The following is a 15,590-nucleotide window of genomic DNA, read 5'->3' on the forward strand; positions in this document are numbered from 1 at the left end:
AAACACAAATTAACGAACTAAATACAGCCAGCAATGAAGTAGGTCTCAAAAAAAAATTAGCAAAAACCAAAGTAATGTACAAAGAACCAGTAGACAAAAAAGACATTTTAATAAATAACAATAAATACATATATTTGGGTCAACTAATACACAGCTCGGTATCTCTACTACCAGAAATCAACCGAAGAATTAAGTTAGCATGGATTATTTATGGATGAACCTCAATCATATTCAAATAAATATATTATATATTACAGATATCATATTATCTAAAGAATAAAACATTCGACCAATGTGTACTACCAGTCATGACCTATGCATGCGAAATCTGGACACTTAAAACCGACTTGATATTTTAAGGAAACACAAGGTCAGGATGCAGGCACACAACGCTCAATGAAACGAAATATGCTGGGAATAACCAAGAAAGACCGTAAAAGAATAGAGTGGATGCGACAAAAGACGCAGGTGATAGATGTCATCCACAGAATCAAATCCTTTAAGTGGCAATGGGCAGGACACCTGGCAAGAAGGACGGAAAACAGATGGACCACAAAAATTACAGCATGGTACCCACGGGAAATTAAGAGACCTAGAGGAAGATCAAATCTGAGATGGGACCATGATATTTGGAAATTAGCAGGGATAACCTAGCCAACAACAGACAACAATGGGCTACAAAGAGAGTATTTAAATATGTGAGGGAGGCTACACATGATGATGACTAACATTTAGTTCTCATTACTAACATTTAGATCAAAGCAACCATTACAAAACGATTCATTTATTATGCAATAATATACAATAACCAAATATTATGAAGTAATTTTAGAAAATGTCAAAAAGTAGGTATAGAGTATGCTGAATACTTACAGAAGAAACATGCTGGCTGTGCTGTCTTCACTGGTTATCTACTGACTTACTATAGTCTATAAAATGAATAACTTTGAATTTTGACCGTTATTTTTTACCAACATGGCAAATATTAAATCCCTCTGTCAAAAAAGTTACTGATATTCTTTAAATTGAGTGCCTGAACGAATCAGATAGTATAGGATCTTTTATAGTAGATAGAATCTTTTTACTTTCCTGAAATAGAAAGAAAATAATAAAACAAGTGACAGTTCTTCCGCTTCTTGCAAAAATCAACACGAAATGCCATAATTGTCAAAAGTTAAATGTCATCAGCTTTTGACATTTCTAAATATCAAACCAATGCCGTCTCTAATAGAACAGCCACGGAGCGAGATTTATGACGTCACGCTAGTTAGATACTACGGATTAATAAATATGTTCTAGAATACATGGAAAACATAATTATTCCTAGTATTTTTGGTTTGTATTTAAAAAATGATATTGTTTACTATATCCACACACTACAATGATATAGTCTGGAGTACGATTTCAGCCATAGTCAATGTAGATAGTTTTAGCGTTAAGAATGATAATTTTAAAAAATATGTGGTCATCTTTTGACAAGTTTATATTAATTTATTAATTGCAGTAAACATTATGTGGTGTGTGGTGTGAATATTTTATATGTAATTTTTTGGATTATATTCGACACTATTTTTTTCATATGACACAACACTGATGAAGGCTATAATGTTAGCCGAAACGTTTTTTTTTAAACCAAATAAAAATAATGAAAAAACAAATGAAAACTTAATCAGCATTTTTCCCGAACCTAAATCCCAAGAAAATCAAAAATTTTATAATAATTTTACGTATAAAATGACAGCGATCTTTATTTCATAGCCGTCGCTAACGCCTTTTTTTCTATGATATTGTATTATTTTCAAATATAAATTTTCGAACATTGATACTTGCAAAATATACATATAAAGTTTGTGAATGCAAATAATAATACATCACTATTAGTAGATATTGAATGTTTTTTGTTAAATTAGATCGATTTTCAAACCCCAAAATTTAAAATATATTTTACATTTTACCCATTATCTTATGTATCTATTCATTATTTCTATATTGTAAAACATTAATTTGCTGCATTTGTATGGTTCATAGTTTATTTGCCAAAGTTATTTATTACTATAAATAGGTATATATATATATATATATATATATATATATATATATATATATATATATATATATATATATATATATATATATATATATATATATATATATATATATATATATATATATATATATATATATATATATATATATATATATATATATATATATATTGTATTTATTAACTGTATATTATGTATATTTCATGTAAACTATATCATTTTTAAAATACAAACCAAAAATACGAGGAATAATTATGTTTTCCATGTATTCTACAACATATTTATTAATCCGTAGTATCTAACTAGCGTGACGTCATAAATTTCGCTTCGAGGCTCCTCTATTAGAGACGGCATTGCGTCAGCATGGCCGCAAGTTGCTAACCTAATAAAATTAACACTAGAAAAGCCCGCGGGAACTGACAAATTCAAAGTTATTCGTTTCACAGACTATAGCACTGTCTATTGATTATTGACTATTAACTAACCGCACTGTCTTCGGCATACTCTTTTGTATTTTGTCTGCTCATCACAATCAACCAGAGGAATCGTATACGTGAACGATTCCCTTAGGTTTACATCAAATTGGCTTACTGAAATATGATTTTTTCCTAATTGATATAAACCCAAGTACTCGTATATTTAAGTCTTTTAGTCTATTTAAGTCTTGATGATTCGTTATTCGTCATAATGAAAAAAATTGTCAAAATGTAAAAACTGTATAATCATACAATAATCTAAAAAATATTCGATGACCTTTGTTCCCGAGAGTTTGGGTGCTTGAATGTCGTGAACTTTGTCGCCGCCATCGGAAATTCGATACCGGATTCGACGAACGGTTTCGACGAAGCGAGAAACTTCTAAAGCGATTGTTTTCAGCGAAGACCTAAGGGACATTACTTGTTTCGGACTAGTTCGGGCCAAAGTTTTTAGATGCGATCCGTCAGCACTATGGATCGCTTTGATAGAATCCTTTTTTTTAGTTAAACTGAGTTTGATGTATGAATAATCTAGAATTTGTAATAATCTAGAAAGTTAAATTTGGTTGGTTTTTAGTATCTCTTTACATAAAATGAGCTGTAACTATTAATATTTAATTTTCCATAGGATGTGTCACAGGCAACCTTATCGAAGATCTTCTTATTTGAAATTTAGAACATCCAATAAATTATTGCCAAAAATCCGTAGACACACATCTAGAGAGCACAACATCTCATCTTCAGTTCCATTTTAGACATTTCCACAATTTTTTAAACACTGGCGTATCTAGAAATTTTGGGCTTCCGCGCAACTCTACTACACATAGCACCAGAAAATGAGAAAAAAGAGGCAAAAAGGTCATGTAAGAAAAAGAGATTTTGATTATAAAGTATCTTATGCACATTATAAATTGTGTTTTGATATAATTACCTTTTTTCTGTTTTTCCTATGTTTTTTAACCGTCGCCGTCGGTTAAAAACAGCAGAGAAGAACGAGGTATGTAAGGCCTTTATTACTTCTCCCGAATCTCTTATCAAGATATTTATTTGGATGTGGACATCCCATTTTAATTTTGGATCAAGAAATACTTCCAAAGAATCCTTTCAGGAGCATTTTCGGGTTCACCCTTGATATCTCTTAGTGAAAATATGTCCCTCTGCGTTTTGGTATTGTCATTTTTGCACCCTACTACTAGGATGGAAGTTGTAATATTGAGGCTTGCGAAGAAGTATGTCAAGCACCATACAATCGAACGCTAAGGTGACAAAACAGAACGGCACCATAGCCTCAATGAGCCTGAGACATCCGCTGATCTAGATCCAAGATTGCAGACGTTCTGCTTCTATTCTTTCGAAAGCTATATTGACACGAGTTCAAGCATTGATAGTTTTCAAAAAATTCAACATGATTGCCATGATCTTTTCAGCTATTTTAAAGACTATTGGCAATATTTAAATTAGTCCGTAATTACAGCAGTCACCATCGCTACCCCCCTTGAAAACGAACCACCCCGGCTGATTTGAGAATATTTGAAAAAACATTTGACGTCATCATTTCATTTATTAGTTTTGCTAAATGTTTCCACAACAGACGTCGAAAAAAGGATATCTGATGGTCTTTCACTGGGTTCGTTTACTTGTACCGATCGATTGGCCCCGGGCTGTTCTTTCCCCGCGTTTAACTAACGGCGGCAGCGTGCGACTATCCACTTCGTTTCTCTCGTGACGGTTTGCCAGTCACCGTAACCGATTCATTATCGCGAGTGGATTTTTCTCAGACGCTCTGCCGGCATTGTCTCGGCATTAGTTACCGAGGGATTGGGTTTGTTCACCTTTTCGCGCCAGGACCACCAACAAAACGGATTTCGCCAAGGCGGCTATCGTCTATGGGAAATTTGATCTTCGTACTACTTTTTTTGTCTCTTAAAATCCTTCTAGTATTACACTGTTTACACTGTTAGTTGGATAGTTATACCCGTTTCCAGAAAATGCTTCGAAGCGAAAAAAAAATTCAAATGAGAGAAAGCAAGGAATTGATGCAAGGTAACGTCAAGCAAAAATATCATTCGAAAATGGTACTAGGTAGTTCAGCACGAGTAACGAAAATAACATGCTGTACTGTACAGTAACAATGGATGCTATAAGAAGATCGTTAAGCATTCAATAGACAAAAACATAAAAAAAATTAGTCCATAATAAACAGATAGTTATAGACGGCACAATAGCATCAGATATAGAAGAATCAGTTGATATTAGTGACCGGCGTGTAGAGATAATTCAAAACACAAGATGGTTATAGCAAATAAGGTTTAGAACAATTAAAAATTGAAAACAAATGGAAATTAGGTGTCGGGCAATGATAATAGGCGTTAAAGATGTGTTTAAGGCCCATTTTCACTAATATAGATGAATTGCACTGTACATACATACATACTGCCATTACTCGCTGACGAGTATTTGACACGCATCAGAAGATGGTCACGCAAGGTGTTTTCTTTCATGAGCTTTTCTGTGACAGAAAAGCCCAATACGTGATGGTATCTGTCTACCGCACTCCGGACATTCAAAAATCTCATTGCTTTGTTGCCTCTATTCTTTTTGATTGTCGCTGTTAACTGAGTTTACAATTCTTCTCTATTCCATTCTATTGTGAGCTGCATCTTCCCACTCATTCTGCTTGCTAATCCCCTTTAAGTTTTCGTGGAAAATATTTTTGTACCTTTGGAGTTATCCAATGTACCTGGAATAATGTTTGGTATTGCAATGTAACTTTTTTATAAATACCTGAACAGATTATTCATACTAATGATATATATTATGATCAGTCTGCATGGATATGCAGAAGAATACCCATTCCCAGAGAAAATAAGAGAATGACTGAAAAGAACTATATAATAGGAAAGTAGTGCCTACTACCATACATGAAACATCATCAGAATTAATGAAGATTACTTGCAAAACTTTACCATTAGAAATGGGCGCTATAGAGTGAATGATAATTCCATTCCAAAATAAGTCTTCAGCATTTAACGTTTTATGGAAAACTGGCTAGGTATATTCGTATTTTAGCACATTTTTAGACAACTTCTATATTTTTAAGATTTTGATGTCAAACATCAACAAAATATTCCTTATGTTTGGACTAAATTTTCTGGTAAATAAAGACATAATTTAAAATTCCGTTACAATACGGAAATAGATTGAAGTTTTGTGATTACAGTGATATATAATTTATATGGTTTTGTAACAAATTGCTCGCTATTTTTTGGTAAATTAATCTCTGCAAACCTTAATCAAGCCTTAATCAAAGCACGTGTGTTTGGAATTGTGAGTGTAGCTTAACACGATAGGACAGGCTAAGTCTCTGCAGATTTCTGAAATATAATATATATTTCCTTCAGCCACACACCCGAAGTACTCTACCCCTGAGAGCAACCCGAACAGACCGTAAAATAACCGTAATAGACTCTTAATGGGATGAAAAAAAAATGTTGAACTGGAAAAGGATGGATGTGTATGTACCATTGCGATAAAAAAAAAGTAGTACAACAAAATATGATTTAATCTGCTGGTCTATAATAAAATATTTTCTTTCAAACTGATAACTGAGTATCATCAGAATTTTTATACTTTTATTTCGCCACGTATATCTACCAATTATTACCAAATCCATGGTAACGCCTAAAAAGTTAGGTGACATAATTATATCATATCATATATCGGTGGCATATCGATATCCTTATACAGGAGTTCTATCTGGGACTACTAATTCTTGTACTACTTTTTTTTTATCGCAATGGTACATATGTGTACACAGGACGGTTTCCTGTGAGCACATTCGTTTAAAGACACATGAACAGATATAGTCTCAGAGTAATTAATCTATATTCAGTAACCTGGTTATTCATCGACTTCAAGCCCGGTGGAATTCGGTAATGTTATTGTTTTATTATTTATACAATGTTTCTATTAAATTATTAGCTTAATTGGAATACACTACATGACCAATACTAGAATTAATTAATTTACTACCAATATTGATACAATTAATAATTTTTCGGAAAAATAAAACTATTTAACCATAATTATTAATTTATTAATAAATGTAATCACTATCGTGAAGTATGATAATTGCTTATTAATTTGAAGTGAAATATACATTAGTTAACACACAGTTACTAGTTTCTAAATCTGGGGTAATTAATAACTATTTAGTATGTCATAAAAAACTCGTTTCAAAAGTATAAATCTTTAAAAAATAGTGGGAATGAGGCTAAAACTTCTTTTAGGTAAAAAAGCATATCGTATTTCTTACCATTCACACTCTCGTTTTTATGGACCGATCCAATAGCATTCAGAGTTTCAAATAACACAAGAGGTAAAAAATCGTCTCTTCCATCAGACAGTTATAATACATGAGACTGTAATAATATTCCGCCTTCATCGCATTATTTAAAAAGAACATCGAATAGCGTTTTGGAAAGAAATAGAGAAACACGATCTCTTATTGAATTTATCTCGGAATTTATATATGGGACATCTTCCTGCTTTGCATTCATTTGAAAAAAAGTCACTCAAAATGTTATGTCAATAATAAATAATTTAGTCTATGAAAAACTATATTCGCCATGAAAGTGTCATCAAAAAATTCGCATTACGCACACAATAAAACTTTAAGCTTTATATTTATATTTTATATCTAGAATTAAAGATTTAGATATTCTTTTTTATTAGAAATTAATTATAAAAAACCTTTGTATTGTTTCAGATACCCCACTTCGACAACAATGTTGTTTCTTTTGCTGCTTACCGGTTTCCTCTCAACGTACACATGGGCAGGAAGTGTCCTAGGCTGTCCCGTCGGCTGTATTTGCAACGATGACACCTTCGTCGTCCAGTGCGACCACAACAAGCTGGATATCATTCCCATCACATTGAATCCCGCTATACAGAGGCTGGTGCTCCGCAATAACAAGATTAGGTCGGTAGACGCCGCCTTCACTTTCTACAGAGATTTGCAGTACGTCGATCTCTCCTTCAATCACCTGCACAGCATCCCGTCGAAAAGTTTCCTGCATCAAGAAAAGCTACAGGAGTTGCATTTAAACAAAAACAAACTTTCATCGTTAAATAGTACGACATTCGAAGGTTTGAAGTCGTTGACGGTGTTGAATTTACGTGAGAACTTTTTGGATGAATTGCCGAAACGGATTTTTTCTATTCTTCCTAAACTGGAGGAGCTAAATCTGGGACAGAATAGAATAGCGAGGATAGATCCTCTAGCGTTCGAAGGATTGCTTAGTCTGCGAGTATTGTTTCTGGATGACAATCTGCTCAAATCCGTGCCTACACCGGCCTTTTCCGTTTTGGGTAGCCTGGCCGAGCTCCACGTTGGGCTTAATTCTTTTGACGGATTACCCGATGATGCGTTCCAGGGTTTGAACCGATTAGCCGTGCTGGATTTGAGTAGCGGCGGTATTTCAAACATCAGCCAAAACGCCTTCCGCGGCCTCGAGGGTCTTCGTAGCCTTAATTTAGCAGACAATCGACTCCAACGGGTACCCACCACTCAACTAGGAACCTTGGCTCGCCTCGAAGAATTGAGTATAGGTCAAAATGAATTTATGCTGTTAGAAAAAGGTGTGTTTAGTGGCTTGACCAATTTACGTCGACTGGATGTGACGGGCGCGAGAAATTTAGAACGTATCGAACGAGGAGCTTTCGCAGAGAATCTTAATTTAGAAACGGTAGTGCTAGTTAGTAACAAAAAACTGAGAGAGTTAGATGAGGGTGTTTTGGAAGGATTGCCCAATTTGAGGCATTTGGTTTTGCGAGAGAACGCTTTGGAAAGTCTTCCGGAAGCAGTAGCGTCATGGGGCGAACTACGGGGATTGGAACTGACCGACAATCCTATTCGGTGCGACTGTAAACTGTTATGGTTACTGAAATTAACAAATCAACGTAACTTGACCAACGTCCAGTGCTCATCGCCGACGCATTTACGCGAACGCTCGTTAAAATCACTTTCCCCTGGAGATTTGGGATGCTCGCTGGGAGAGCCGAGTCAGCAAGTGATAATCGTAACATTCTGCGTGAGTGCTATCATCCTTTTGGCCGTGCTGGGACTATTTTTGTTTCGTTACCGCCTTAAAGTTCGCGACGCGTTGAAAGACTACAAGTTTAACAAGCGCGCCATCAGTCGCAAGGAGCACGAGTACCAAAAGACCTTCTCCGAGGACGACTACACTTTACGTGGCGGCCAGCTGCCCATCAAACATATTCCGGTGACGGAGTTGTAGCTAGAGCTGAGCGCGCCGCCGACGGGAGTGTTCTGTCTGGGAGGCGAGGGTAGGCGAGTGAGGGCCCCTCGCGGTCCTGCGGGCACCCTTCCCGCACCCGGATTCACGTACCTTCGAGCCAGCGACACCTGCAGGGCGCACTCGCTTCGGGCGCTACCCTCGGGCGCCAGGAACGGCTGCGTCCCCTGCACCGCCGACGCCTTCCCACGCTAAGACGGCAGCGCGCCCAGCCCATTGAATCCATTCCAAAATGTGATTTTTACGATATATAGAGACTGTACAGTTAGTTTGCTAAGTATAGTTTTACGTATGCGACAACGCGTGCCCGTAGGGGAGGCTGTGGTACGACCCGAACTGTAAGAACTAACACAAAAGATTGGAAAGTATCAAAAACTAATTTCTAATATCTACATACCCTTTGTTGCATCTCCGATCTGAACATACATATAATATTATCCATTTTATTTCAAAGAAAATGTGTACGAAATTTTTAAAGGGCTCGAATGAAACCAATCGTTCATTTTTTCGTTCTTTTCTATAAAATGTTCATTTGGTATGCATTTTTTAACTTTTTATACAGAATAAAATTTAGGATGTTTTTGATTGACCTGTAGAGGGCGAAAACCATACCTATTGTCATAACATAACATATCTACTCGTATTCTGGAATATCTCTTAACTGACATTTTTAAGTCGGAATATATATCCTATGTTAATTCAACTCCAGTAGAAACATAAAATTAAAATAATGTGGATTATTTAATCTGCTTTGTCAAATAAACTTAGCAATAATAACAAATATCCATAAAAAAATGCAAAATAAAATATGGAAAATTAAAATCGTCGCTTCTTCCTCTGAGAAGTTAGCTTATCAACACTTTGTAGAATTTCAGGCTCCAAGTCGATATGTGTTTATCCAGGTCCAGACTACCTTTTCAATTAATTTGGTAGATAATATTTTTATAACTAAAAATAACTTTGTAACTATTCAATAGCGAGAGTGTGCTTTATTTTAATGAAATTTTTAAAAGTTTTCCCTAAAATAAAATGGGATTTTTGTTCGGCGTTTTATTCGAAATTAAAAATTCACTTGAGATTTTTTATATTCAGATCAGCGATGCAACACATGGTATATAGAAATACAATTAACAATTTAACATTAAACAAGTTGCCTATCACTGTTAGCCACCAATTTATTTATGAAAATACCAAAATATATTTTCTGTTAATAAAAGGGCATTTAGTCTCTAAAAATGTCAAATTGCCTTTTTTGTATATTTTTTTCACCATTTTGTGTCAAGCTAGTGCTAGAATTTTGTCTATCCAAAGATAATTGTTCTCCTAAATTGAATATTTTTACAATAGTTTAAATTATTCTTGCGTTTTATTAGATATAGAAGGTATACAGGGTGTCCCAGACTGAGCGTGTATTAGAAGTTTCTAGAGACAATATCTAGATCGGAGATTTTTTGCACATCATAGTTTCACAAAGAGATATATCGATTAAAAATATGTTCAATATGGCGGCACTTCCGGAAATACCAGAAGTTGACAGCAACTTTCTTATTTTAAATGGGTATATCCCCATTTTTGATTAAATAGGTACTTAAATTCTCTGTAAAATTTTATGAATGTTGATAAACATTCTGTACTTAACATTAACTGTTTTTGAGAAAAAAATATTTAAAAGTTTTGGACGATAAAAACTGGATATCAAAAAAATGTCTATAGCCTAAACGTCAAATTTTGTGATTACCACAACCACTGCAACATAAAAAGAAGACAACTTAAAAACGATTTATTAAGAAAGTTGCTGTCAACTTCCGGTATTTCCGGAAGTGCCGCCTTACTGAAAATAGTTTTAATCGATAGATCTCGTTGTAAAACAGTGATGTGCAAAAAATCTCCGATCTAGATATTCTGGTTCTCTAGAAACTTCTAATGCACGCTCAGTCTGGGACACCCTGTATACTCTGCATGTTCAACCAAAAATTATAAATTCGAACTCTTATTAAAATCGTTTAAACTAAGTAGAAATATTTAACATACTAAAAATAGATGAAATAATCTAAAAATACATTTTTTTCGTAGGATTGTCTGAATTATATACAGGGTGTTCCAGAAATAAGTACAAGTATTTTAACTGGAAGTATAGTTCAACCTTAGAAACAGGCCTATAAGGCAAAAAAAATTGAAAATTCGGGATTTTTTGAAAAAAATTTTGGATTTTTTTTTTAGTTTTTAGTTAAAAAACATAATTTCTTGATAATATGGCAACATAGGTAGTAAATTTACAAGAAAGAAAATCCAGAAAAGATCCAGTGGCTCTCAAAATTTTACCAAAAAAATATATTTTTTTTAAATTTTCAAAGTAAAATAACTTCGTTATTTTGGACTTATTTGAAAAACGATAAAGAGAAAATATGTCTTTTATCGAGATCTACCACTCCTTAAAATACTTGCACTTATTTCTGGGACATCCTGTATAATCACAATTAATAAAAAAAATAATCTTTAATCATTACAGAATTGTTTTACCAGCTTTACGGACAATGTATAATGTTAATAAATAAGTCATAAATTATAAAAAAGATATTATATGGAACAGTGGAGAAATGTGGCAACATGCAACTAGGCACAGCTGTCGTTACGTTGGCCTCCTGCGGGCGTTCGCGTTGTTTCTTTCTATAAATTAAAATTGGACTGTTAGGCACCAAGGGCAGTATGGCAATAACATGTAATGGAACACGACATGCATATAACCAAACGTATAATGTAGAGTATACGATTAATCATTTAGAAGATATTTGACCTGGAATAATCTTATTGTTCAGATATATAGTACTTACTTGAATGCTCAGAAAATTATTTTCTTTGTAAATATTTCATATATTTTCTGAGATATACAAGCACAATTTCTTTAAGAAAGATTAAAATATACCGTACTTTGTGTTCCACAATTAACTGCTCAAGAGATTATTTCTTACAAGATGAATATGTTCATTTTTAATGATATCGCCATGCTACTCTTGAGCCTGTGCAAAGCTAGATTTTGTATTTTCAGACGGTTTGAAAATATTTAAGTCGATGTACTGTAACAATAATATGCAATATTTCTCTACGATACAAACTATATATATTTGTAAATACTTTAAATCACGATATAAAATATACATAAGAGTATTTATTTTGATTTTGTCAGCTAGAAACGATCTAGCAGACAGGAATATTGCATTCCAAATAAATGTTTGAGAGTATTACATATTGAGTGAATCTGTAATTAGTTTTATGGCAGCCCTGTGTAAATATCAAATGATTTGGGAGTATTATTTAGGTACTAGTTTTTTATTTCATTGTAAGCAATTTAATATGCAATGGCGATACACGCAGCTGATTGTTTTGTAAATGTCCACGGCGAATTTGTTTATATTAGATAAAAATAAAATACAGCTAATTGCAGTTTTAAACTAGTCATGATAAATTATTTTGGTGAATGTGCGAGTGCATGTGTAATGTACCTTTTAAGTACATTTTTATCTGTAAATATAAAATAATGTTTTGTACATAATGATTTATCTTAAACTATCATACTTATTTACAAAATAAATACGTTTTAAATCTTCATCCCTTGTTTTGATGTATGAATCCTACCTAACCTTATCTTCAAAATTTTAATAAAAAAATTCATATAATTACAATTTTCTACCAAAAAATAGCCCTTTACATAAATATATTTTTACGCAATATTTTTATTTTTTAAAATGGAATTCTATATTTATTATAGTTGGGAGTTGGAACCTTTGGTGTTCCAAAAGAAAAATTAAACACTAATTCACCACAATACACCAAAACCTTTTACTTTTGCACTGGACACGCGTTTTGCTAACCATATTGCAACATCAACAGATCAACAAAACTAGTTTTAAAACTATGCAGATGGTAACATGGTTAGCGAAACGCGCGTCCAGTGCAAAAGTAAAGTCTTTTGGTGGATTGTAGTTAGTGTTTTATTTTGCCGAATCAAAATAAGTTCATTGGACATAATTTACCTCTATACAAAAGTGCTTCGTTTAAAAATCAAACTTTAAAAAAATTAACACATTTTTTTCAGATATATGTACAGAGTGAGTTTTCTACGATGTTCTCTATGGATATCTTGGAAACTACTGGAGATAGAGAGTCGGTTAAATGGGGAAGATTTGCAGTTTTGTGTGGTCATAAATATGCGCCTTTCAGATTTTTGAAGTTCATGGTTTACTAGATATTTCGAAAAAAAAACAGATTTTGGTTATTTTAAAAATGGTCCTTAATTCCATTATAATATATTTTAGACAAAAAGTTTTCAGATAAAAGTCGTAAATAATCACATCCTTAATGAGACTGTGTTCTCCGCTTTTTTCTAAAGTTTGTCATTTTTGACATATGACACAAACTTATGTTTTTTTTTAATGGAAACCGTAGTTGGCCATGACTTCATAAAAAGCGTCGTTTTAAACTTTTCAGCGATATAAGCTATATCTAATATATTTTTTCGAAAAATTACTGAAGCCAATTCTTATCATTTTTAAACAATTTCACTTAGTTAGCCATGGAAACAAGTTCAATCGTCTTTCCTCTCAGAAATGTGAAACTGTTACATCCAAACTTTGTAAATTAAAGTAACCAAAAATTGTAAATTTGATTTTTTCAAATGAAGAAAAGCGTGTAGGGTTATTGGTTCAATTTTTCTTGGCCATACATTTTCGAGGATACGTTACATACGCTTTTTAGAGAACGGTTTTCAAGACATCTTAGAAAAGTTAAATTTAGAGACTCGCGCATCATTAGAGTGGTTCCAAATGACTTTTATTATGACATCCCCCCCCATAATGAAACAAAAATGTTAAAAATTATGTATATCATAATTATCCAAACTCAGGGATAGGAAGAGGTGGACTAATTGCATGGGCCTCCTCAATCACCTGACCTATCCATTTTAAATTTTATGCGGTATATTTTTTGAACATTTTCTAAAATAACTTAAAGTAGGTACCTATATATAGTGATATTATTTTTTCTAGTTTTAGTTTGTGTAATGTAAATTATAAAGAACCGTTTAATAAAATATTCTGTCTTTTTATAAGTTATAAATTATAATAATTAAATAAATAACAGAATAAGAATACCATACCAACTAAGTGAAATTAGTCCAGAAAGATAAGAATTGGCTATAACTCAGTAATTTTTCGAAAAAAAAACATATAGCTTATATCGCTAAAAAGCTTAAAAATTACGCTTTTTATGGAGTTCCATTCAAAAAAACATAAATTTGTGTCATATTATGTCAAAAATGACAGGCTTTAGGAAAAAAACGGAGAACAAAATCTCATTAAGGATGTAATTATTTACAACTTCTATATGAAATTTTTTTGTCTAAAATAGATTATAATGGAATTAGGGACCATTTTTAAAATAGCCCAAATTTTTTTATTTCGAAATTTCTAGTTAGCCATGAACTTTTTTAAAAATCAGAAAGGCGCATATTTATGGCTACACAAAACTGCAATTCTTTCCCCATTTAACCGACTCTCTATCTCCAGTAATTTCCGATGATACCCATAGAAAACATCGTAGAAAATAACTCACCCTGTATATATTTTAAGAACCATTATTCCGATTTGAATATGATTTTAGCTAAGTATCTATGTTTTGCTAAGTGCTTTAACATTTGACTTCCACTCAACCGACGACCGAGTTTTTTTTGTTCCTTCTAGTATTTACTATATTTTCTGTCTCTTGTAATAAATCGCCACCACTCATAGTTGTTGGGAAAAAAATTTCCAAAGCTGACTTCCAAAAAATGTTTTTTTGTCAAATCAAGCTATGGATGTGCATAAAAACGATTATTATGCTCTCTAACTCTGGCTCTAATAATCTAGTTGGCGAAAATATGGAATTTTATATTAGTATCACAAATAATATTTGACAATAAGCTTCATAAAAAGATTAAAAAAATTAATAAATTTTAAAAGCGGACAAAAATAATTTTAAGGCGGACAATCGAAGCACTTCTGTATAGAGGTAAATTGTATCCAATGAACTTATTTTGATTCGAAAAATACAAAGTAATTCTATATCCACGGAATATTGGGACACCCTGTATATAACCCCCTGGAAGGTATCGTCAAAATAAAAATTCTGTAAAGGATGTGAAAATTACTTAGTTCTACAAACGATATACATATTTACCTTATAAATATTTAGCTTATAAAGAAAGAATATATTCACAAACTAATTACTATCACAGATAACACATAAGATTATGTGTTATCTGTGTTACTATATTAAAAATTAAATTAAAATCCTAGAAACTTTTAAAAACAAATTATGGAACGACTTTGCTGCCATCTAACGGAAATTATCCTAAACATGAAAATCAGTATTTTCACAGATATCTACAATAACTGTGAAATTTTCCCCACAGAAATCTCCTTTATTTTTACAGTTTCCGTTACATTGTTGTTAAACCATATTTATATTACAGAAATGTATAATAGCTATGCCATTCATTTATACAGAAATCTTTATTTAATTTGCATTTTTCTTTCTGCTGCTCATAGAAATACTGAAATTAGAAATAACTGGAAATATCATTTAGCAAAAAGTTGATAAATAGTACTGAATAATGATAATTTAGATAATGTGTTGATTCATGCTCTAAAATATATTTTATTTTTAATTTAAGGATTATTTTTGATTTATCTCTTATCATTATTTACTCTGTGGTGGAA

At 32.7% G+C, this 15,590-nt stretch overlaps 1 protein-coding gene across 1 annotated transcript in view; it reads left to right on the plus strand.

Moving 5' to 3' along the window:
- Positions 1 to 9,958, plus strand: part of LOC115882638 (leucine-rich repeat and immunoglobulin-like domain-containing nogo receptor-interacting protein 2) — a gene marked incomplete at its 5' end in the record, with an annotated part of 56,877 nt that extends 46,919 nt beyond the window's left edge. The window contains one exon of the mRNA XM_030900828.1: positions 7,290 to 9,958. Coding sequence (XP_030756688.1) covers positions 7,290 to 8,820 — 1,531 coding nt within the window. The remainder of the gene's footprint in view (positions 1 to 7,289) is intronic.
- Between the last annotated feature and the right edge of the window lie 5,632 nt (positions 9,959 to 15,590).

The sequence above is a fragment of the Sitophilus oryzae genome, unplaced genomic scaffold (genome assembly GCF_002938485.1).
Source record: "Sitophilus oryzae breed Bouriz unplaced genomic scaffold, Soryzae_2.0 scaffold_1790_pilon_pilon, whole genome shotgun sequence".
In the NCBI taxonomy this organism is placed as follows: Eukaryota; Metazoa; Arthropoda; class Insecta; order Coleoptera; family Curculionidae; genus Sitophilus; species Sitophilus oryzae.